The 24,347-nt window shown below is 44.5% G+C and overlaps 1 protein-coding gene and 1 pseudogene across 1 annotated transcript in view; one reads left to right on the top strand and one right to left on the bottom strand.

Moving 5' to 3' along the window:
- Nucleotides 1-2,605: 2,605 nt before the first annotated feature.
- LOC143099494 (uncharacterized) lies at nt 2,606-6,457 on the top strand (annotated as a pseudogene).
- Nucleotides 6,212-24,347, bottom strand: part of LOC143100058 (protein O-glucosyltransferase 2-like) — a 59,128-nt gene continuing 40,992 nt past the window's right edge. The window contains exons 11-18 of the mRNA XM_076262984.1: nt 19,454-19,593; nt 15,466-15,555; nt 14,825-14,934; nt 12,238-12,316; nt 11,461-11,843; nt 11,024-11,085; nt 10,687-10,922; nt 6,212-7,313 (exon numbers count right to left, since the gene is read on the bottom strand). Of these exons, the coding sequence (XP_076119099.1) occupies nt 6,875-7,313; nt 10,687-10,922; nt 11,024-11,085; nt 11,461-11,843; nt 12,238-12,316; nt 14,825-14,934; nt 15,466-15,555; nt 19,454-19,593 (1,539 nt within the window). The 3' untranslated portion in view covers nt 6,212-6,874. The remainder of the gene's footprint in view (nt 7,314-10,686; nt 10,923-11,023; nt 11,086-11,460; nt 11,844-12,237; nt 12,317-14,824; nt 14,935-15,465; nt 15,556-19,453; nt 19,594-24,347) is intronic.

Genomic DNA, 24,347 nt, shown 5'->3' with positions numbered 1-24,347 from the left:
TTGTGAAGTTTAAATGAACTGTCACATTGCATCCGAGCTGTAAAATGCAGACGTTCCGAACATTGCAACATTGTAGCATATGACGGAGGTGGCTTTTAGCTAGATGGATGACAGCAGGCTAAGTTAAAGCGATGTTTCAAAGCTAAAGTTCATCAGAATCTTGGGATACGCCCGCTTGACAACGGGATAGATAGAACTAACGACTGGCCTTTGGCCGTAGCAACCATCCATTTAGAACTAGTAACGGCAGTTTGTCCTGTGAGTTGAGAAATTAGTTGATATGTGTCGGAAGAAATTAGCTTTAGAAAGACAGTTTTAGTGATTAAAACGTTTAAATTGTAACAGGAAATGAACACAACGCAAGTGGCAACAGTGGAATAAGCTTCCACTGTTCCACCCCAGCATTCCGCATCACGTCGGGGCCGTTTTACAACCTCGGCCGTGCATTAACTTCTGTGAACAGACCACCGTGTCGTCCATTATCCCTTACATATATATAGGTTAAAATATATATATATATTATATATATATATATATATATATATATATATATATATATATATCTTAACCTTTATCTATATTTTTACAACCTAAACAAGTTTTATTTTTATTTTGCTGTTTTATTTTGTTTTTATTTTTCTTTCTTTTTCTTATAGTCTGGACCTGTAAGAACTTTTAATTTTAAATTTTATTTAATTTGCCATTTCTTAACTCCCACTGTCTTAAGTTGAATGATGTGTGATATGTTGTAAACAAAAACAGAAGCTGTGACAGCGGTTCATATATTCTGTGTCATATCGCGCCTCTTGCGAACTCTGCCAGCCCCCACCCCTCTCGACAACCACACAGAGACTCTGTAATGTGTGTGTATGTCGTTCACACATAGGTCAGTATAAGGTCAGTATAAGTATAATGAATCACCCGAAGGGTCGGACCTCCGTTTGACAAACCTTTGCCTATACTTCGGAGGTTATGTCTAAAAATGGTTGGAGATGTGGTGTGAAACCTGACATCTGTCTAAACTGATAAATGCTGAGGTCTGTGTGCAAACAGTAGCTGTATATATTTATATGTAAGGCCCTTGTTTAAAGTGTTAAACCGAACCCCCAAGGTGCTACAGCACAGAGAGACACACAGGGGAAGTGAAACCACCTATTAAAGGAGAAGTTCGGTGTGAAATTGACCTTAGCTGTACTGAAAGATGTTGCCGAGTACTTACATGTGTCCAATAGGCACCTTCGCTCACCCCCTAGCATTCCGAATTACGCCGTTTTTAGCCAAGTAGCTGTGGGGGGCATAGCGTAGCCTATGCAGCTAAATCGCTATTTTTACACAATTAAAAAGGTTCCAAGACCCTCAGAAGTCTACCAATGCAGTGTGGAGTTACTTGGAACCTTTTTAATGGTGTAAAAATAGGGATTTAGTTGCATAGGCTACGCTATGCCCCCACAGCTACTCGGCTAAAAACGGCGTAATTTGGAATGCTAGAGCGAAGGTGCCTATTGGACACATGTGAGTACTCGGCAACATCTTTCAGTACAGCTAAGGTCAATTTCACACCGAACTTCTCCTTTAATGTGGAGACTCTGTTCGGAAAGTAAGCATTTATATGTGCGTGTGTGTGTCTATGTGTTTCAACAGGGGAAAGAGGCGAGAACTCATTAGACAACAAGGTGCTACAGCACAGAGAGACACACAGGGGAAAGAGGCGAGAACTCGTTAGACAACATTGGTACGATCTCATTCTCTCCCCCTGCACCTCGACCGGTAAATGTCTTTTTTTTAACAATTTATTCTCTGAATACACAGCCAGTGTTTAGGTTTTCGTTTTCTTTTCGATTCTGTAGCATATCAACTTATTTCCGATTAGGTGTGGTGAACATCACGCTAAGGCTATGTTAATATGGTAGATGTTGCTTGTTTTCAAACATTTTCAAAACGTTTTCTTCTCTTCTCTTTTCAAAACTCTACATACAAATGTAAAATTGTCCAAACAAATTGTAAAACACTCAGTTGTTCTTGCATTTTGAATGGAAATGGCTTAAAAAACATACAAGTGTTCGGTGCCTGATCGTTGCGTCTCAAAATTTGTGTAATCGTTTGCAAAAAGTGTTTTATTGTGATCGAGAATTTGCTTTTAGCTTTTTTTTTTAAATTTACTGTGGAATTTTGCTGACAGGTTTAAGTCATTATGACAAGTTCATGTAAAAGTCGCTTTGTGGTAAATTGTGTATATCTGAAATGTATCATATAAAGGTTTTCTGTGTAAGCAGTTAAAAGTGACTTATGTTGGCTTGCCTACAGTGACTTCAGTGTGATCTTTAGATTTAGAAAACTAACTATAGAGAAATATGTGTTGACTTGTCTACAGTGACTGACTGCAGTGTGATCTTTAGATTTAGAAAACTAACTATAGAGAAATATGTGTTGACTTGTCTACAGTGACTTCAGTGTAATCTTTAGATAGGCTCACTATCTATAAAACCTCAAATAGGAGCTTCCTCTTCCTCGAATGCACACACCCCAACACCGGCTCAAACTGGTCATGCAGACATGTCAGGTACCTCTCTGCCGAAACATGAAACTTTGATTGAAGTCTCAAACCATGTATCAAACCATCTTGCCAGTCAAGAAGTGAATTGTCCAAAACCTCTTTTTAGTAAACTCTGTGTACACAAACAATGTTCTCAATGCTCGAGTTCATGTGTAGCGACCCTGGTGATACTCAAAGTTTCATGTTGTGTCGAGCCTTCTTAGTGTTTTAAAAATAGCGTTTTTGATGCGATCATGCATAAAAACATTAGTGCCCATTACACTCCAATTCAAAAGGCCATTTGAGCCGAAAACAACAACATGGTCCAGCTTAAATGTGGTGCTTCCTACGTAATTACGCTTTTAAACGAATGTTTGACTCAGGTACATTCACAAAAAGACCCTAGGTTGCATTTTGGCGAGTTACACTTTAACAACGTAACATAATGCAATATCAAGCACACATCTATCTATCTATCTATCTATCTATCCATCCATCCGTCTAATGGCCTCTCTCCCTCTTTCCTGTGTCCCTGCTGGTCCCTGCTGGTCTCAGTGATGCTGTGTGCAGACTCCCTCCTGCTGCTTCTCTGGTCACTCTGCACTCACGGCTGGCTCGCTCACAAGTGTGTGGTCTACGACGACGCGGCCGACTGGCCGTCCGACACCAACTGCCTGGGCGTGCGGCCTCCTGCTCCGGCGTGACGGACCTCCGGCGGGACCTGCGCGGGCTGCCGGTCGAGCTGCGGACGCTGTGCGTGGACGTGCACCGGGCCAAGCGCATCCACGGTCCACTACCGGCCGGCTCCTTCTCTGCGCTCACACGCCTGCGGCACCTCCACGTGGGCGGCTGCTTCTCGCGCGTGCTCAACGGCTCGTTCCGCGGCCTGTCCGAGCTGCGCACGCTGACCCTGCGTCACCTTTACGTGCCGCTGGACTGCTGTGAGGCGGCCGTGCTGCCCGCAGCCCTGCTGGACCTGCCTCGCCTCCGCGCCCTCTACCTGCACGGCTACAGCGTGTGCGTGACGTCTTCGCCGGACGCCTGCCGCTGCTCAGCGGCCTGTTTGTCAACGCCACGTGTGACGACGACCTCGCCGAGGTCATCTGCAGGGTGACCCCTCTGCTGGCGTCTCTCGCGGAGCTGACCCTGACGGCTCCGCTGGTGCAGGAGCTGAAGCGGCACGACTGCCCGTCGTACGGGGCGTCGGAGAGCGGGGACTTCGCCACCTCAGCGAACCCCACGTCCGTGCGGCTCACCGTTGGCATGGTGACCACTGTAGAGCCTGGAGCCCTAAGCTGCTTCCCGGAGCTCACTTACTTGTCTCTGCAAATGAACGAGCAGCTACGAGAGCAACTCAACAAGACAGCCATTCGTAAAATCGACTTCTTAGACTACAGACAGACTGACCTCTCCATGCAGGAGGTATGTGCTGTGGTGGCAGCGTTCTCCATCAAACGCGTCGATTTGCATTACAATGAAATAGATTTTTTTGAGTTTGACCCTGACCAGTGTAAGTCACTGGAAGGACTATCCTTCCTATCAAACTCAGGCTTGCCTTTAAGCATAATAAGTTTGTATAATTTTACAGACCTTAGCTACTTGGCAATAGAGGGACAGACCATAAGTACCATCTGCTCGTCTCCTACACGCCCTGTCCCTTGGTTAGCCACGGTCAGCCTGCAGTTCAGCTTCCTGGGCTTCATACGGAGACACCAGCTGAGCTGTTTATCACACCTGACCGAGCTGGAGCTAGTGGCCAACGGGATCTCGGACATTGAGGACTACTCGTTTGAGGGTTTGGGGCGGCTGAGGCGCCTGCAAGTGTCCTTTAACAACATCTCGGTGATCCGCGAGCGGACCTTCAGTGGCCTCACGGCGCTGCAGACTCTCCAGCTGAGCGAAAACCCACTCCTGCATATCGCAGAGAGGTCCTTCCAGCCGTTCGTCAACCTCGAGGAGTTCGTCTTGAGGACCCTGGGCTGCCCGCTGACGCGGAGAACTGTTAGCGAGCTGAACCTGACCCACGTGTTCGGCAGCATTCCCGCCAACCTGAGCAGACTGACCGTCTTCATGGGCCCGGGACCGATGAGCCTGTCCGCTGGCGGGGTCAGCTCCACACGACGACCCCTGACCCTGCGCCTGGTCAGCAGCAGTGTGACCATCGAGGATTGTCCGGCGCCGTTCTTCCGGTCGGTCACCGCGTTCCTCGTGGCGGGTAGAGCGGTGCAGTGTGGGTCTGAGTTCATCGGGAAGCACATGAGCAACCTGGAGACGTTCGAGTTCCTGTCGGACTTCCCGCCGCGGCAGGTGGACCTGTCCAGCCTGAACGAGCTGACCCGGCTGCGTAGGCTGCGTCTGCAGAACGTAGACCTCCTCCAGCAGCCCACGCTGGGCAGCAGCCTCCTCCACAACCTGACCAGCCTGCGCACCCTCGTCCTCTTCAACTGCAGCCTCAGCTACCTGGGCGCCGGCCTGGCCCGCGACCTCCGCGCCCTCACGGGCCTGCTGCTCAAGTCCGAGGACGTGCTGGACGTCTCGGTGGACTTCGTCCAGGCGCTGCCCAGCCTGCGTTACCTGCTGCTTCAGGGCCTGCAGCTGTACTGCCGCTGCGACAACGCCTGGCTGGCCGACTGGGCGCGCGGGTCCGAGCAGGTGGAGGTGGCGGTGACCCGTCCGGCGCTGGAGGAGCTACGCTGCCTGCGGGACAGGACGGACAGCCCCAACTTCCTGCGCTACGCCGAGCGCGAGTGCTTCTCGGAGGTCGGCTGCTTCTTCTTCGCCTGCTCGTCTCTGGCCGTGGCGCTACTGACGCTGGCTCCGCTGCTCGGACGCGCCGCCGGACCCTACGTCCTGCCGCTCTACCACATCGTCAGCGCCGCCGGACCCTACGTCCTGCCGCTCTACCACATCGTCAGCGCCGCCGGACCCTACGTCCTGCCGCTCTACCACATCGTCAGCGCCGCCGGACCCTACGTCCTGCCGCTCTACCACATCGTCAGCGGCTGGCTGGCCGAGCTGGGCCGCGGGGGGGCGGCGCCTTCGTGTGCTACAGCGGGCGGGACGAGCGCTGGGTGGTGGAGCAGTTGCTGCCTGGTCTGGAGCGGAGGGGCCCCCCCTATCCTGCACCTCTGCCTGCACAGCAGGGACGTCCAACTGGGGAAGGACGTGGTGGAGAACCGACAGCCTGTAGCGCAGCCGCCGCACCCTGTGCCTGGTCAGCCGCCACTTCCTGCGCAGCAACTGGTGCTCGCTGGAGCTGCGTCTGGCCACCTACCGGCTGCAGGTGGAGCGCAGGGACGTGCTCGTCCTGGTCTTCCTGGAGAAGATCCCCTCGTGCCTGCTGACCGCCCACCACAGGCTGGCGCGTCTGGTCAAGACCAGGACCTACATCGACTGGCCGCAGGACCCCGCCCACCACAGGCTGGCGCGCCTGGTCAAGACCAGGACCTACATCGACTGGCCGCAGGACCCCGCCCACCATAGGCTGGCACGCCTGGTCAAGACCAGGACCTACATCGACTGGCCGCAGGACCCCGCCCAGCAAGAGGCATTCTGGGACAGACTGTGGGCCAAACTGGCCCCTGTGCGTGAGTGAGAGGAATCAGTGGACACATTTGCTTTAGAGATGAGATCACACCACCATGACAATCTCCCCACTCATGACACCTGACAAAATCAGAAAATGTAACCTGCTTTATTCATTGGCACAAATCATACATTCACCAAAACCAAGGTTAAAAAACTATAAATAATAACAGAAAAGATAGAACCTCTCATGAATAACATAGTGAACATGTCTGCCATAAAATAAAAAATATAGAGAGATGTGCATCTCTCTATTTGTTCCCACAATGCAACATGTCTTGTGTCATTTCTGTGCCGTCTTCATTTCACAGTAACCGGTACAACAGCAAGAAGCTCTGAGGGGTATTCCAAGTACTCTGAGGGGTATTCCAAGTACTCTGAGGGGTATTCCAAGTACTCTGAGGGGTATTCCAAGTACTCTGAGGGGTGTTCCAAGTACTCTGAGGGGTATTCCAAGTACGTGGTTTAGGGTACCTGGGTAAGTTAACTCAGAGTAAGTGGTAAACCTCCTACAACAAGAGCCCTATGGCATTGTTTTGTTAGGAGAATGAAGCCATACAGCTCTTCTATTAGGAGGTTTATCACTTACTCTGAGTTAACTTACCCAATTACAACTTAAAGAGATCTTTTGAGATTGACGTTCATTGAAAGCTTACTGCTGAGCACTGTGTTAGTGGGAGTTATTTGACATGAACTCATGAACGTTTTGTGTTTCCTGTATTTATAGGCTCGGAAATGTAGCACACACACACAGAGTCAGAAACCTATGGACGCAAATATATCATCAATGTCATCTTCATTTGCATCGGCGGGTTCCCGTGGGACTGTCTTTGCAGACTTTCCATTCCCACCAGAACCAGCTGCAACAGCTGCAGCGCTTATGACATCACTTCCTCCTACCTCCTCCCCTGAGGAGTCATGTGGCAGCGGCACACTGCCTGGGTCAACAGGTTGCCGTGGTAACACTTCATGTTTGCTGGAGACGGCCCGCACTGTTCTAGAACCAGCTTGAAATGTTCTGTTTTTTTGTGTGAGAGTTCCGTAATGGTTCCGGAGTGTTCTAAAGGAGGCTCTGCAGCCCAGGCGTTGCCTCCAGAGGGTTCTCAGTGAATGACGGCGTCGTGGAGAACGCCACCTGCCGTGCAGTAGACCCCACCTGAGAGTACGCTGGAACAGCTGCAAACGCCTCGTCACACTGAAAAGAGACAAACAGCACACGAGTCATGAGTCACCCGCACAGCAACACCGAGAATCTGATGCATGGCTTTAACTCAGCAAGACAGTCATATCAACACTACACATCAACACCGAGAATCTCATGCAGAGTTAACTCAGCAAGTCAGTCATATCAACACTACACAAAAACACAGAATCTGATGCAGAGTTAACTCAGCAAGTCAGTCATATCAACACTACACAGCAACACAATCTGATGCATGGCTTTAACTCAGCAAGACAGTCATATCAACACTACACATCAACACCGAGAATCTGATGCAGAGTTAACTCAGCAAGTCAGTCATATCAACACTACACAAAAACACAGAATCTGATGCAGAGTTAACTCAGCAAGTCAGTCATATCAACACTACACAGCAACACAATCTGATGCATGGCTTTAACTCAGCAAGACAGTCATATCAACACTACACATCAACACCGAGAATCTGATGCAGAGTTAACTCAGCAAGTCAGTCATATGAACACTACACAAAAACACAGAATCTGATGCAGAGTTAACTCAGCAAGTCAGTCATATCAACACTACACAGCAACACAATCTGATGCATGGCTTTAACTCAGCAAGTCAGTCATATCAACACTACACAGCAACACCGAGAATCTCATGCAGGGCTTTAACTTAGCAAGACAGTCATATCAACACTACACAGCAACACAGAGAATCTGATGCATGGCTTTAACTCAGCAAGTCAGTCATATCAACACTACACAGCAACACAATCTGATGCAGGGCTTTAACTCAGCAAGTCAGTCATATCAACACTACACAAAAGCACAGAATCTGATGCAGAGTTAACTCAGCAAGTCAGTCATATCAACACAGAGAGAATCTGATGCAGGGTTTTAACTGGGTTATTTTGGCTTATATTCAGAGAGCAACTTATCAGTGCTAACAATATTTAACAATACCGTACAAGATATTTATGTACTGTAGTTCAAGATAACGTTAACATGCTCGTCTATGTCCATACGAAGAGTCAGAGATCATCTTAGGGGTTTCCCGGCAGCTGCAAGCTAGGGCTGGCTACATGGCTAAAAAATAATATTGCAATACTTTTAGTCTTTCACAGTAGCTGCTACGAAAACTTGAATTATAAAACTAACTTCAAAACTATAATTGCATTACTCAGCATGGTTGCACGATGCTTGCATGAGAAATACTTCCCAAAACAACAGTAATAATAAGGATGCCATTTAGGAGTGTAAATCACAAGTTTAATCAAAATTTGATACAATATTGATTCTTTAAGCCAACGATTTGATTCTTTTCAATACTTCAAAATTTGTAGCAATGCGATTCGATGCGTTACTGGGGTCTGTTGTCGATAGGATATGAATGCAGTGTTTTGTAGGCTATTCAAAGCATTACACGTTCATCACTCAGTTAGGCCCTTTGTCTTGAGTGATCGCTGTCCCTTTAAATGTCTGGGACTTTAAATTACGTTTTAACTCCATGCTGGTTTTGTTGATGGACAGCGCCGTCTTCGATTCAGTTTTTCTACCATTTTAATAAATGACACGCACTTCCGTGGTTAAAGTAAGGAATTGTTTTCACTCGTTTTCTTGCAATTCCCACGTAACATTAGATACTAGGTCTAGGTTACATTAAAAATGTTGTCGGTTACTATGTTAGTGACTAGTTCGAACTTTGTTACTGATGGGCTAGGTGGAATAATTTCATTATTGTACGGTTCTGGATGATCACAGTCAGATGGCAGCGCCACCGTCAACTGAACGAAAGCACACTAGTCAAGTTCACAGTTGTTAAAACTTCCAGCTGAAGTAGCCTAGTGCGAACTGAGAGGAGTTGCCTCATAACGGAGTGAGTGTAGCCTATATTTTCTTAGCTGGTATCAGAGTGATAGACTACATCTTCCACTCCTTTGCTACATGAACAAATTATCAGATGAGTGACAGAAGCACCGGACATTTGACCAGCAGGCCCATATGATAAACACTGCTCTGGTTCCTCTGGTAGCCTGCAGTAGGGCCTAGATGACGTAAAAAAAGCGAGAGTCGCCGAAAAGCATCCATCCCAGGCCCTAAAAAACTCTTCGGATCTGCACGATTCATATAAGCCGCCCAAACTTACGTGAAGGAAGGCGCCGAAAAGCGCGCTGTTTGCATCCCTGTAATATCAACCGAGGCAAAAAGGCGAAAATGTTGTTGGCGTCACTGATATGCTGTCAACCACAGAACTCTACACAGTTTACTTCTACGTCATTGCGATCAACTCCCGACTCACTCAGGTATTGTTGTTAGCACGTATATATTTTTTATAGGGCTGTCAAAATAACTGATTAATTTCGATTATTTAATTTGAGAAAAAATAACTGATTAAAAAAATTAGTGCAGATTAATTGATTCCGTATGACCTTTGACCCCGAGCCGTTCTAGTCAGTAAAAATTAGACTGTAAAATGAAGGAGAGAGAAGAAAACGTGCTGCCTGGATCATTGATTGGAACATTTACTTTTAAAAAACGGCCTGATGGTGTTGATAAAAATAAAATGTTGAAAATAAAGTCCTTTGCAATGTCTGCAAGTGTTGACATTGAGGGGAGTGTTTATTTATTTTTATTGTGTCCCCTAGGTTATATCTGTGGCCTGAAATGCCTTGTATGTGAAAAAAAAACAATTCTTCCCGAAGCACTTTTGAATTTATTTCCTCAGCATATTAGGTCATATCATAGATTATTATGGCCATTATTTGAACAGTGAAAATAATAATAATAAAAGAGTTTTTGAACTTTAATGTCACTAATGCTGATTATTCAATGATTAATTTGAATTGAAATATTTAAAATACTTTCACAGCAAAAATTATACATGCGATTAATTTAGATTAATTAATCACAGAGTATGTAATTAATTAGATTATTTTTTTAATCGATTGACAGCCCTAATTTTTTAATTAGGCAAGATGAAGTTAAAACATGTAGACACAAATATTAAGCAAAAAATGTAAACTCATTATATATTGAGGTGGTGATGAAAAATTTACTACCAAGTCAAAATGTGTTTGTTACCTTTTACTACCTTTCAAGGGCCTTCATTTTGGTAGATTATTTTTACTACCTTTTACTACCGCACGGACATGGATTTTTGCTAAGAATCATTCCAAAAAATGACAATGTAGCCTTAAAGGTGGTGTTGTGTACGTCCAGGCACAGTATAAGGTTAAAGGTGGTGTTGTGTACGTCCAGGCACAGTATAAGGTTAAAGGTGGTGTTGTGTACGTCCAGGCACAGAGTATAAGGTTAAAGGTGGTGTTGTGTACGTCCAGGCACAGTATAAGGTTAAAGGTTAAAGGTCAAATGTCATGTACCTCTGGCCATCGGCCTCCATGCTGACCATCCTGCGACACTTCACACACATGAACGCTAGACTCCGCCTCTCCTGTGACAACTTCCTGTCTCTACACCACTGAATCACTTCCTGTAGGGTCACAGCCAGGTCACTGAAAGAGGCGGCGGAGTCTAACAACTTCACAAATTTCTTCTTCTGACTAATCACAGCTGGATCTTGACAGGAAGAACGTCTTTGGTTTGGCAACGTAGCCATCTGTAAGGACAATGTGGATGATCAAAAAACAACCTCTGCAGTAAATACATTGATGTGTGTGTGTGTGTGTGTGTGTGTGTGTGTGTGTGTGTCTCACACACCTGTGTGTTTGCTGCTCTGGTCCCCATTAGTAGAGCTTTCATGTCCAGTTCTGCCCCTACACCTGGGAGGAAACACACAGTAGTTAGTGTCATAAGAGCACACACACACACACACACACACACACACACACACACACACACACACACACACACACACACACACACACACAAAGGTGGAGGACTGAATATCAAGGAGATATCAAGGAGATGACTGTTTGATGTGCATTTTACAGTCTATCAATACTAGAAGCAAACAGGTCATGAGGAAAAGAAAAAAAATCTTAATCTTAACTAACAAACAAACAAACAGACAATCCAAGCCAAGCCCATATTCATGCCACATAACTTACAGACCAACAAACAAACAAACAAAGCCCATACTCATGCTACACAACTAGCAGACCAACAAACAAACAAACAAACAAACAAGCCCATACTGATGATGTCCAGGCTCCTCTGGCGTACGACGCTGCCCAGGTCCTCTATGAGACGTGAGTCCTTCTGCGCGCCCACGGCAGTCCGGCTCGCCTTCCTCGTCCTCCCTCCCTCCGCTGCCCCTGGGTCCTGCCCCTCCTGCCCAAACAGGCGGCTGAGCAGCGTGGGCCTGGCGCCCCTCCTGCCCGTCCTCCTGGCCCGGCCCGTGGGGTCCACCACGTCCAGCAGGGCGGTCCCCGAGGGCCCCAGGGAAGCGGCCAGCTCCGTGGGCAGCGTGGTAGGGCTCAGGTAGGGCAGCGGCCGGGCGCTGGACACAGGACCCAGGAGCTCCAGGCAGCGCTGGTAGAGGGGGAGCAGCGCACGCAGCAGGCCCCGGAACAGCACCCTGTGGACAGGCAGAGATGGGGGCACGCGGGGGGGGGGGTCTCACAATTAGAGGTGTTCATACTGTCTAACACAGGGAGGCTACACCGCAGCTGAAGTGCTCTGTTTGCGGAGCGTCGTTTCAGAAGACTGGTCTAATCGTTTCGAACATACGCGCCACCATCACGTCTGGTGTAGCCAGTTCCAGCGATTACAGTGGACAATAATAGCTGCCGCAGACACTCCGCAAACAGAATGCTTCAGCTGTGTGCCCAGTGTAGCCTGGAAGACATGAAAGGGTTAATGTGCATATTCTATATGAACATGGAGAGTGAGAGAGTGAGAAAGTGAGAGAGAGAGAGAGAGAGAGAGAGAGAGAGAGAGAGAGAGAGATTATGTGTGTGTGTAAGACTGACCATAGTCTGGACAGCATACTGATGAGCAGGAGGTTCAGAATGAGGAAGTCTCCTGTCTGCAGGTGCCGTCTAATTAGGCTGGAGTACAAACACCAGTCAAGGTCTGTAGCATGAGTGTGTGTGTGTGTGTGTGTGTGTGTGTGTGTGTGTGTGTGTGTTTGCTGCTCTGGTAGCACGTTAGCAAGCTTTTAGTGTAAACTGGGCTGTTGATGTTTCAAAGCCTCTTGCTTGTGGGGAGTTACTTTGCTAGACTTAGCCAAGAACTACCGTTCTTAACCTACTACCCAGGAAATACCTTATTTTCTGGACTATAAGTCGCATCAGTCAAAAAATGTGTGATGAAGAGGAAAAAACCATATAAGTCGCACTGGACTATAAGTCACATTTATTTAGTAATTTATTTCACAAAATGGAAGACCAAGAACAGACAGAGACTATGTAACTGGACACATAGAGGCCAAATTGAGAAATCTGCCGGGAATGTTAATGAAGACAGAGGACTGAATGGCTGCAAGCTGAGGCGAACAGGGTGATAACGAAGGCGGCCAACGAGAACCCGACGGTAATTGTAAAGCAATTTACAAAAAATGATGATGTGATACATGAAAATGTAGCTAAAAATGTAGAATGCAATGCAATCAAGCATGTTGGGCGATGTGGAGGCACAAGCCAGCAGCAGAGCAAATGCTCGACAGGCCACCTCTGAGAGAGCGAGAGAAAAAAGATGTGCGCTTTAAAAGAACGTGAAAACTTTCAACTATGCTATACTAAGGAAGCTACCCTTATTTTAGAGACTGATAACAGGTTCTGTTCCATAATAACATAAAAAATTTAAAGTTTCTGGTTTTGTTTCTGTTTCTAGCCAAACATCAAAAGTTTCTGTTTTTCGTTTTTTGGTGAACTGGTGCAAAGCCTTGGCTGTGAGTTTTATTTTCAAATGTTGTCATGCATGTCTATGGAGTGTTAAATTCACAAGCTTTTCCCTTACACCTGTGAGTTTTGCAAAGTTTTTTTTTTTTTACAAGTACTTCTAACTTGACCAATGTTCGACCAAGAGAAAAAAAGCTTCTGGGGGTTTGTTTGGCTCGCGGTCATCGTGCAAATGACCCTAGGGTGAAATTCACACCAAACCAGTGTGTAGGCTCTGGTGCTATCTGAGTGAGATGGCATGTAATGGGCATAGTGTGTAGGCTCTGGTGCTATCTGAGTGAGATGGTAGAGATAGCATATAACGGGCGTAGTGTGTAGGCCAGGGGTGGGCAACTAATTTCCCCAAGGGGCCACATGACAAACTGGGACTGTTGAGAAGGGGCCGGACCCAAAATACCAAACTCAAGTCTGAACTCAATTCTGTCCAATTCTATTCTGTTCTTGTATAACATTAAGTAAATCATATGGTTTTGTTTACTACTCGTAAGAACAGATGAAAATGTGAGGGAGACAAAGGAAAAACAGCAATAGGCTATTTAATATATGTCCAGTATTTAATCCTCATTCTCGAAAATGATTTTTTTGACATTGACATTTTTTTTTCAGTTTTCAAAGACTGATTAGGCTAGGCCATGAAAATGTGAAGGAGTCAGTACAACCATAAGCCTGTGCCACCATTTCATCAACACTCAGCAATATTTCATTATTAAATAATTACCATCATTACCATCATTAAATTAACTCTATGCAGAATTAGACTATGAAAATGTGGTGGAGACAATAGTAGGCAGTCATTAGTTAATCAACATGCACAAAGAAAACTATTTTAAAAATGTAGGCTATATTTTTGCTTTAACTTTATGCACAAAGCTGTGATTGGTCAACTCGCCCTGTGTGTTGAGCCGGCTGCTTCAAGCAACCTGTGGGTAGTAGCATCACACTAGTTCGCTAACATAAGCTTTGCAAATCAACTCAAGACATATTTTGGTTACAATGACGGGGTTATCTGAATGTAAACTATCTATCTGCCAGTAACGTTTTGAAATTAACACTTCGTATCGCCAACAAACAGCAGGAGTTCATTCTGACAACCTTTGCGGTGGTGAGCGACGCAGACATAAGAGACACAAAACTTTGAAAGGTTTACGCCGACTTAAAGGCAACTGCATTGTGTCGACGCAGAAGCATAAATTCTATTCACCAACACATCAGTGAGGGTGTTTACATCGTATGCATCCACGCACAAATGTATGGGTGTACAAATAGCAGTCTTTCAAAATAAAAGCAACAATATTGATTTGCGTGCATTATCTCTATGCTAGGCTCTTGACTATTGTTCTTTCACGGACCTTACTCGGGCCGGTCAGGGAAAGCCCGCGGGCCGTATGTTGCCCATGTATGCTGTAGGCTCTGGTGCTATCTGAGTGAGATGGTAGAGATGGCACAGAGATAGAGATGACACACCTTGTCATTCGGTCTCCCGTTCATATCAGCACTGGTGTCATATTGGAACCGAATTGCTCAGCCCTACTCTGGAGCGCGTGTGTGTGCGTGACTGCATGTGCGTCTATGTGCGTTTGTGTGTGTGTGACTGCATGTGCGTGTGTGTCTATGTGCGTGTGTGTGTGTGAAGGATACGTGAAGGCCCTTGAGCAGTGGTCTAGGAGGCGAGTAAGGAGGTGGGCTCCACCAACCATCTTCACACACGTCCACTCCAGAATCGCCTGACTGGGCACCTCACACTCCCCACACTCCAGTCCCATGGTCCTGCAACACACACACACACACACACAATACCCAATCAAAGAGAGTTTACTCAGGTCCAGAGCAGAAGTGTACGCGTAAAGATTCCTGTAATTCCATTCGTCAGAGCACTGTGCCATCACATGATCTACGAACCAATCAGCTACGTCATAGCTACGCTATGAGTTTCAGCTGCATTTAAACTCATAGATAGATAGATAGATAGACAGATAGATAGATCAGTGTTTCCCATACATTGACTTATTTGTGGCGGCCCACCACAATATCAACATTGACCACCACACAATGATTTTCCAGGTTGTACGAAATTGTGCTTAAATCTGGTTCATCATAACCATGCTACGCTAATTTGTTAAAAACTGTTGAATTCAAGTTAATTCTGCAAACCTACCCCCTCAAATAGAACTCAGTTCTGTGGGAAACACTGTAGATAGATACTTTATTGATCCCCAGGGGAAATTCCAAGGAAATTTACTACAGGTACATAGTATACCGGTCATACAGCGTCATCTTAATGAGAAGCTGGAAGCATACCGCTGAGCTTTCTTAGGACACGCCACCCAAAGGTCCTGCACAGCCTCTTGCAACTTCATTTCCTTGACTCGATTTATACACTGCTCTACCTAAAACACACATGTCACACACACAGACCAAAATGAATCATGTCAAATTCCAGAAGAAATAAACAATTGTGATTTGAGTGACTTACATATTTAGAGTTTGGTTACAAAACGCTATATCTCCATTTTAAATATCATTAAAAGTCATGTTATTCAATTGTGTATTTCAGCTAATATCAAAACAATTGCAGTTGTGTTGTTTTGATTGAGAAGATATAAGTCAAATAACAATAATCCAATAACAGTTGGTCTGTGTACTTTTGCGTTCATTTATTATTCCATTTTGTGGTAAGTGGTAAGTGGTATGACTTTTGTTCTAAAGTCACTTGCTAATTGGAAATTATCCCCTATTTTCACCTATTTCAGGGATTAAGCTACAAAGACAATGCCGATTTAATGGTTAATGTGAAATGCAAAATGCAATAAAGAAAAATAAATATCATTGGAGCGCTCCGTTCGCAACACATAGCCTATGCTGTGCGCGTATGTTCGAAAAAAATAGACCAGTGCAGTCTTCTAAAATTGTTTTACGCGTCGCGAACGGAACGCTTCAGTCATGTGCCCAGTGTAGCCCCCTGTAACAGCGTTGTTTGGACAGTGCGCTACCTAAAAGGTCTCAGGTAGATTTTCTGAAACAGCGTTGTTTGGACAGTAGGCTGCCTAAAAGGTCTCAGGTAGATTTTCTGAAACAATGGTTCCTCTGGTCTTCAGCCGGTCATACATTTTCATTGGGTTGGAGCAGTCTACGGAAGTTTGAAAGCGCTCGCGGGGTTGGCCATTCTGTTTGCTGATGAAACGTCAAGTTCCAACTGTGCATCATGGGAAAGCCTAGCCTACTCATAGGCTGTACAGTATAGTCTATTCGACCTACTCCTCGCTTAAGTTTGTGATTGTGAACTTTGCAAAATCTACACGAGCCTAAGGGTGCATTCAGAGCACCTCGGAATGACAAGGACCGCCCCCATGGCTACTTTGTTTTTCCGACAGCAAGTGTTCAAGTGCTTTGCCATCGAATGTGTGACAAACACGGATGCCACAACAAAGGTTAAAACATACACTCACTAATCCTAAGCAAACAACTGTATTTGCTTAAAATATAGTGTAAGATGCTCGTGAAAGAAAGATGTGGAGCTTTTCAAGTGATAAAAAGGGCAAATTCCCAAGTTCACATTAAAACTGTTGGACATGAAAGGCCACATGGACTACAAACGAACTACAACGTGACGACAAAAGTGATGACGAGCCCCTAACTGGGCAACTCTGTTAGCAAAATCTAGCCCCAGTTTCCGACCTCTGACTCACACATTAAGTGACGTGAATGACGCGGAATGATGATGTTTTCACTCGGAGAAAGGTTTTTACGAAGCCCATGAACGCTAGGTAAGCATCCTCGTCCTGCGCCAATGTCTGTGAGGTGCTCCGAGACGGCTGCAATGCATTGCATTTGGCAACAGGTCAAAAATGATGTCATTGAATGATGTCATCATTCAGATGGCCACAGCATGACCAGGGCCAATAGGACTTGCATACATTACACTTGCACTTTTTAGTTGATGTTTTAATTGGACAGTATGACAGTATGTTTTATGTTTCATGTTTTTATGTTTCTATTAATTATAATGTATTTTATTCTGTCTCTCAGCACAGTTGGAGATTTTACATTTTACATTTCACTGCTGTTGTACATGTAAAATCAGGCATGTGACGAATAAACTAAACTTGAAACTTGAACTTGAGCGTGTCACCAGCTTCAGGATCCTGGGTGTCCTCTCTTGGACCCTCAACACCACTAACAATTTCACTTCCAAAACAGAATAATGAATGAACGCAAAAGTAGCCTGCACGGACAACATTACTTGGAGAACATTTTTAAAAACGATTTATGAAAATTAATGGAGGATATGGCCTTTTGGAACCAAACTCTCCATATATTAGTAATGCTACACAGAACACACGCTATCGGTGCACATCATCCCAGCTTCATCTGAATAGTTTTTATATTATTTAGTTATCCGAGTTACCTGTTTGAGTGCGCGAAAAGGCTTGTGTCGCCTGAAACTGTTATTAATGACGTACAGTACATCGTACAGAACACGGATCTCCGTCTGCAAGACCTCGCTGCAGAACATTTGTAGAAACTTCTCGCTTTTCGCAACGACATATTGCACAACAGTGTCTGTGAACAAAGGAGAAGGTATAATTAACAACAGGGCAATTCCATGGAAAATCACGTTTTTGTAACATCCATAACGCCAATAAAATGTGATGGTATGGTATGATGTGAATGAAATTTGAGCATGTGCTATTTTTGGCTGAAGAATGTACATGAGAAAAAAATGCACAAACAATGAATTATCATTCACATCATACAAATGCCAAGGCATTTCACTGGCGTTATAGATGTGACAAAAAGTCAATTTTCCGTGGAATTGCCCAACACATCAGAACTACCCCTATGTCAGCCTAAGCTACTTCCTCAAAAGCGACTTTCGCATTACCACGTGTGCAGTGCTTTGCTCGAATAAAGCAAACCAAAAAACATTTATTCAGTATGAACACAACCAACACAAATTACACAAGAGAATGGAGACATTATTTTGCAATGTCTTGCTCATCACATACCTGTAGCTTCAGAATACGGTATTCGGTATACAGATACAGCGCTAGGAAAAGGAATGTTTATCTTATTCCACGGCCCGTCCATGTCTGCATGCTCCGGTCCAAGTGGCAGCCAATCAAATTTGTTGCTTTATGTGATGTCATTTCCTGCTACCTTGACACCGTCCGACACCGTCAGACAAGTGTGACCACAAATCCGATGTGTAGCAACCAGAAAAAGTGCATGGATTCCGATATTTCCTAGATCGGTTTCATACGACGGGCCACACGAAAGAAAAAATATATATATTTGCCAAGCTACTTCCTCAAAAGCTACTTTCGCATTACCACGTGTGCAGTGCTTTGCTCGAATAAAGCAAGCCAAAAAACATTTATTCAGTATGAACACAACCAACACAAATTACACAAGAGAATACAAATGCCAAGGCATTTCACTGGCGTTATGGATGTGACAAAAAGTCAATTTTCGTAATATGATATGGTATGATGTGAATACAATTTCGCCAAATCATCTGGCTACATAAGGCATTTTGTTAGTCGTCAGCCAATTATCGAGGGCCCTATTTTAACGATCTGAAATGCAAGTATCAAACACGAAACGCTCAAGTAGCTTTGCAGGTGGACCTCGAGCGCTGTTGCTATTATGCTGGCGGCATAAATTCTTGCGCCCGACGCAAATCTAAAACCCCCTTCATACCTCAAGTCTTCAGATCCGTTTTTTTTTTTTATTTAGCTCCACATTACCTTTTAAAATGTGGCCTAAATCAGATTTTCATCTTTATTCACTCCTTTCATTACACCTTATGTCCTATAGGCTACAGTTGGTTGTTTATTTATATAATTTACATAATTTCACATTATATAACAGGATTCAGCATTTGCTTGTTTCAGGTGTGATTCTCATTCTGCATGCTGTCAGACATGTGCCTTGTAGTGTGGGGTATTGACCTCATTAGCTTATGACCCCGTTACTCTGTGACGTGTGTGTGTGGTGATGTTTATCTGAGAGCTATTGTTGTGTCCACTCCGTGATGTGTGTGTGTGTGTGTGGTGATGTTTATCTGAGAGGTGTTACTGTATCCACTCTGTGATGTGTGTGTGTGTGTGGTGATGTTTATTTGAGAGCTATTGTTGTGTCCACTCCGTGACGTGTGTGTGTGGATGTCAATCAGACAGCTGTTGCTGTATCCACTCCGTGATGTGTGTGGAGGTCAATCAGACAGCTGTTGCTGTATCCACTCCGTGATGTGTGTGGAGGTCAATCAGACAGCTGTTGCTGTATCCACTCCGTGATGTGTGTGTTGACCTCTTCTAGCATGGCCTCCTCGGATCGCCCCTTGACAGAGAGTCCATGGCTCCCCCCCTCAATCCATCTCACAGCTGCAGGGGCTTGCATATCCTGCACCAACTCTTCCAGGAGCTTCTACACACACATACACACACACATAAACATAAAGCCACAGAAACCATAAACAGGGATTAAAGGGGTGGTTCAGGATTTTGGACATAAGACCTCATTTCCAAGTAAGCAAGTGTGATATTTATCAGTGGAGACCGTTTTCAACACGTTTCATCCAGTCCTTCTAATTGCAGAGTTCGCAGGTGCTAGGCTAGCGCAAGTCAACGGTATGTGCTAGCCTGCCACTAAAAACAGTCTTATCCACTCCACAGTACACCCGAGGCAAATCAATTATAACGCCAGACTATCGATGTAAATGTCTGTATTGATACTGTTATTTCTAACGTTATTCTATCCTTGCATTTCAACGATCGCATTACATTTTGAGGGACTTGTTTCTTACCACGACGGAATTATACTTGCTCCGGTTAGTAGTACTGCGCCGAAAAGTAAAACAGTAAAGCGCACTCCAATGGGGATACTTAGTAGTAGCCTTGGTAATATCAGTCCGCTGCTGAGATGCAAAATGACTACTACCAACTTCAGGGACCAAAGTATAACTATTGCAACGCGATGCGAGGGTAGTTGTATTTCTTACACTATTCTATCAACACAGACATTTACATCGATTGTCTGGAATTTGCCTCGGGTGTACTTTGGAGTGGGTAAGACTGTCTTTAGTGGCAGGCTAGCACATACCGTTGACTTGCGCTAGCCTAGCACCTGCAAACTCTGCAATTACAAGGACTGGATGAAACGTGTTGAAAACGGTCTCCACTGATAAATATCACACTTGCTTACTTGGAAATGAGGTCTTATGTCCAAAATCCTGAACCACCCCTTTAAAGTGAAAAAAAAATCGTTTGACTTAACTTTTTTCAGGCCATAAGTCATACATTGTTCATTTTTAATGTACAAAAAGATGCAAACAGCAAACTAAAGGGAGTATTCGCCTTATTCACACGGCGGCCATTGTTTAAACCAAAACGAGGCTACAGGGTACACTTACTATATAATTAATGCCACCTACAGGTGAATGCATAGAACATAACAATCCTATGGTTTGTGTACCCTGTAGCGTCGTTTTAGCCGCCAATAGCCGCCATATAAATAAGGCGAATTGAGTGTTCTTGATTGAGATTGAGTTTTCCTGATGAACAAAAATATATTTTAGTACCATCCCTGACCATTGCTGATTAGCCATTGCTGTTCTTTTCTACTGCAGCAATATTGTAGAAAGGCTTTAACACACTCTTATTTAATTACTTCAGGCCAAAAGTGTTTAAAGGGGAGATTTTTTTCTTGTTAATATGCAATTCAACACCAAGTAAAATCTATAAAATCAAGTTTGCAAGACTTCCCATTTCCTCATCAAAGTAACAATCAGAACATTCTAGATATTGTTCATATTTCCATTTGTTGCCTCATCCGCATTTAATGAAAACATGGTAATTTTGAGTTTTACAGACAACTCAGTTTTCCAATGTCTCTCAGTCTGTGTGTGCTCATGCAGGAGGTCTGCGCATTTGATAACGACAATCTGGAGACGGTGCTTTTGTCTTCAGCAACAGATTGTGTAGCTACTGCTGGTGTCAATAAAACTTGGTCCACGCTTCATACTGATGTCATGACTCTTTATTTTCTTTGCTCGTCATGAGCACCGTGAAAACTGGCAGACAACAACAAAACACATACCATGCATTAATATTAAGCAAGAAGACATACAAAAATGTATAAAGAAAATACAATAAATTCAGGCAATTACCGTGTACGCCTTGTACCAGCGGTAGAATCTCTGGAGCGTTGCAAATGCAGTGCACACAAACTCATTTCAGAAGTCCTGACCTGAACGCTTCCAGGTCATAAGTTTATTCAAGGTCACATGACATACACGGCTCATGAACCACACCCGTGGAAAGTTGAATTCGGTATTTTGCATGTTTATTTTTTAAGCATTGCGCCCAGGGGTGTGGCAATTAACAACCTAGGGAGGGGACTCGCGCATTGTCTAAAAATCGCTATCATACACCACCTAAACCTGGTCAGAAGTCAATGGCGAGTTGTTCATATGCTATTTTAAGAGCGCATGTCAACAGTCATATTGGCAGGTGCACGCACCATCCTTCTATCATTCATGAACGCACACCAGCGCACGTCCATGCAAAGCATTAAATTGCACGATTACAATGGGAAACATAATTAGAATAAAGATATTACAAAATACTGTACATCTCATGATGAGTAGTTATTCACCATCATTTGCAAATTGGTAATGATGGTTAAAAGTGATTAGGGGAGAGGCGAGAGACATGTATGGAGCACAGCTGAAGACGCATAGCCTGGCGAGCCAGACCCACATTTACATGTAGGGTCTGGACACTCACCGTTCGCAGTGCTCAGTCCGAGGGGCGGGATAATCAGTTGTCTTTCAAATTCCCTCTGCACGCAATAGGACAGCGGCAGCGCTATGAGTCCCATGCGTTTCCCACCAGCGGAGCTAGTTGGCTAGTTCAAACGTTTGCCAACTTAATAAAAGCTTAACTCGTGTCACACTGTTCGCCAACAGCAACATCCATCTTATTTGTTTTCAAGTAGCAGGGAATTCAAGCCAAACCGTTGCAACTCTGCCATCAATCATTATGTTAAGCCCACCTACCGACTCTATACACGATTTCATTGGCCCGGCGAAGTCTGGGGATCTGGAACTCACAAGCCAACGGAGAGTTGCTAGACTAGCCCTGGCTGCCGCTAGGGGCGCGTCTAGATTTCTAGGCTAGAAGACGCACTGTCACGAGATATAAGCAACTTCTCTGCAGGATAAATGTTGTTTTATTCAGTCATTTGAGCAATATTAGGGTAAGTGTTGCTTTTTCCAGCCTATGCTTTCGGTGGTAACCCATTGTCAAGTCAATAGTGAAAGTAACTGCATATAACTGTCTTGTCGTTGACTGACTCCTTGGTGAAGTTAGTTTCACTTTGCCAATGAGTTCAAATAGACGAGTGCAAATGCGTAAAGGCTATGCTAGGTTTTAGTAAAGCATGGTTTAAGAATGACTATTCTATATGGTCTCGCAAGCAGCCTCCTTCAAATGCGCCTTTGAATGCCAAAATACCGATGCATTTATTTGACATATCGCGCGTTGCGCCGTTAAAGGGAATGACAGATGTCATTCTCATTGGTTTAAAATGATGTTACGCCCCAAACACACCCATATGACTGATTAAAAAACCTAGGAACACCTTGTTACGCCATGCGCTCCACTTTTGATAGCGAAACCCCTCCCAATGTGAACTGGACATCCTACTAAATTTGAATAGACTTTTGACGAGTGACGATGCACTTTAGAATGTCATGATAGGGCCCTATATAATGTTAGTTGCATTGATTAAAAACTGTAACAATAATAGTAGCCTACATCGGGTGGCATAGCAGGCGATCTGTTCAAGTCATACTGTAGGACACCCAAAATGAATGACCTCCCCTGACAAGAGTTCGTGATAGTAAGAAATTGTCTACATTGATGCACGGAAAGAACACAGCCTTACGGTGTTCATTTTAGGACATCCTCAGACTCAGGTGTCAGACTCAGAAAAACCTCTGTCATCTTCAGACAAAACTGCATCAGCATCAGAAAAACCTCTGTCATCTTCAGACAAAACTGCCTCAGCGTCAGAAAAACCAGACTCAGGTGTCAGACTCAGAAAAACATCTGTCATTTTCAGACAAAACTGCCTCAGCTTCAGAAAAACTTCTGTCATCTTCAGACAAAACTGCCTCAGCATAAGAAAAACCTCTGTCATCCTCAGATAAAACTGCTTCAAACCAAACTGCCTCAGAAAAAGTGGAGTCAGGTCTCAGAAAAAACGCTGTCAGAAAAAACAGTCAGACGAAAAAGTCTCAAATGAAAAGTTATTGTGGGGACAGAAGAAGACGACGGATACAGAACGGTGAGTTTAATATTATGCTTAATACGTTATTCTGTCACTGGCAGGGTAGGAATTTCACGGCGGCCACGACGGCCGTGGTAGCCCCTTGCGTTGGCCGTGAAGCCCCTTTGAAAATCATAGGTTTACAGGCCACGGTGGCCTTGGTGCCCCCTTCTTTCAATATTCTGCTTTGTGTCCTACTAATAGCGATTTTTATTTAGCCTGCGGCCTGTCAAAATAATCTTAGCATTCACAGCGCAAATTAATTTAGTCTTTCTTTTAATTAATTCACCCATTCTTCTCAGTTGAACTACTCGCGAAGTAGCCTATTTCTCCACTGAAATTTGGGCTTTAAGTTTTACAATGTGTTTAAATTGTTCCACATGATTTCATAACGGGCCAAATACAAAATAAATGTTACAAATATCGCCTAGATATTGGTAAATCAGAGGACAGCTGACTAAGAGTTTGTGAAAGTAGCCTGATCACAAAATGCTAAGCATGCATCTAGGCTATTTGAGTTTCTTAAAGAGATGAGCTGTGCTTAAATTTAAATTGTTCAATACATGATTTCATAGCAGGCCAAATATAAAATAAATGTTATATATAGCCTAGATATCTGTTTTTATTAGATGATCAGATGATTTACAGTTATATGTAATATGTCATGTTTCATGTTTTTGTAATGTTTCATACAATGATGCAGGTCTACTGCAGTGAATAGGCTAAATACAACCTTGATCATTTTTATAGCCTACTACTGTATAGTTAACTTTGGCCTTGGTGCCCATGTGGCCTTTGTGCCCCCCACCAAATATGCCCAACTGAAGGCCAAGAGGCCTTGCCCCCAG

This window comes from Alosa pseudoharengus, unplaced genomic scaffold, assembly GCF_046254945.1.
Source record: "Alosa pseudoharengus isolate Yale_2024_CS ecotype anadromous, Long Island Sound unplaced genomic scaffold, YU_APseudo_1.1 YU_APseudo_1.1_scf_3, whole genome shotgun sequence".
NCBI classification, from domain to species: Eukaryota; Metazoa; Chordata; class Actinopteri; order Clupeiformes; family Clupeidae; genus Alosa; species Alosa pseudoharengus.
Note: the sequence above shows the minus strand (reverse complement) of the source record. Positions and strands in the feature narration are given on the sequence as shown.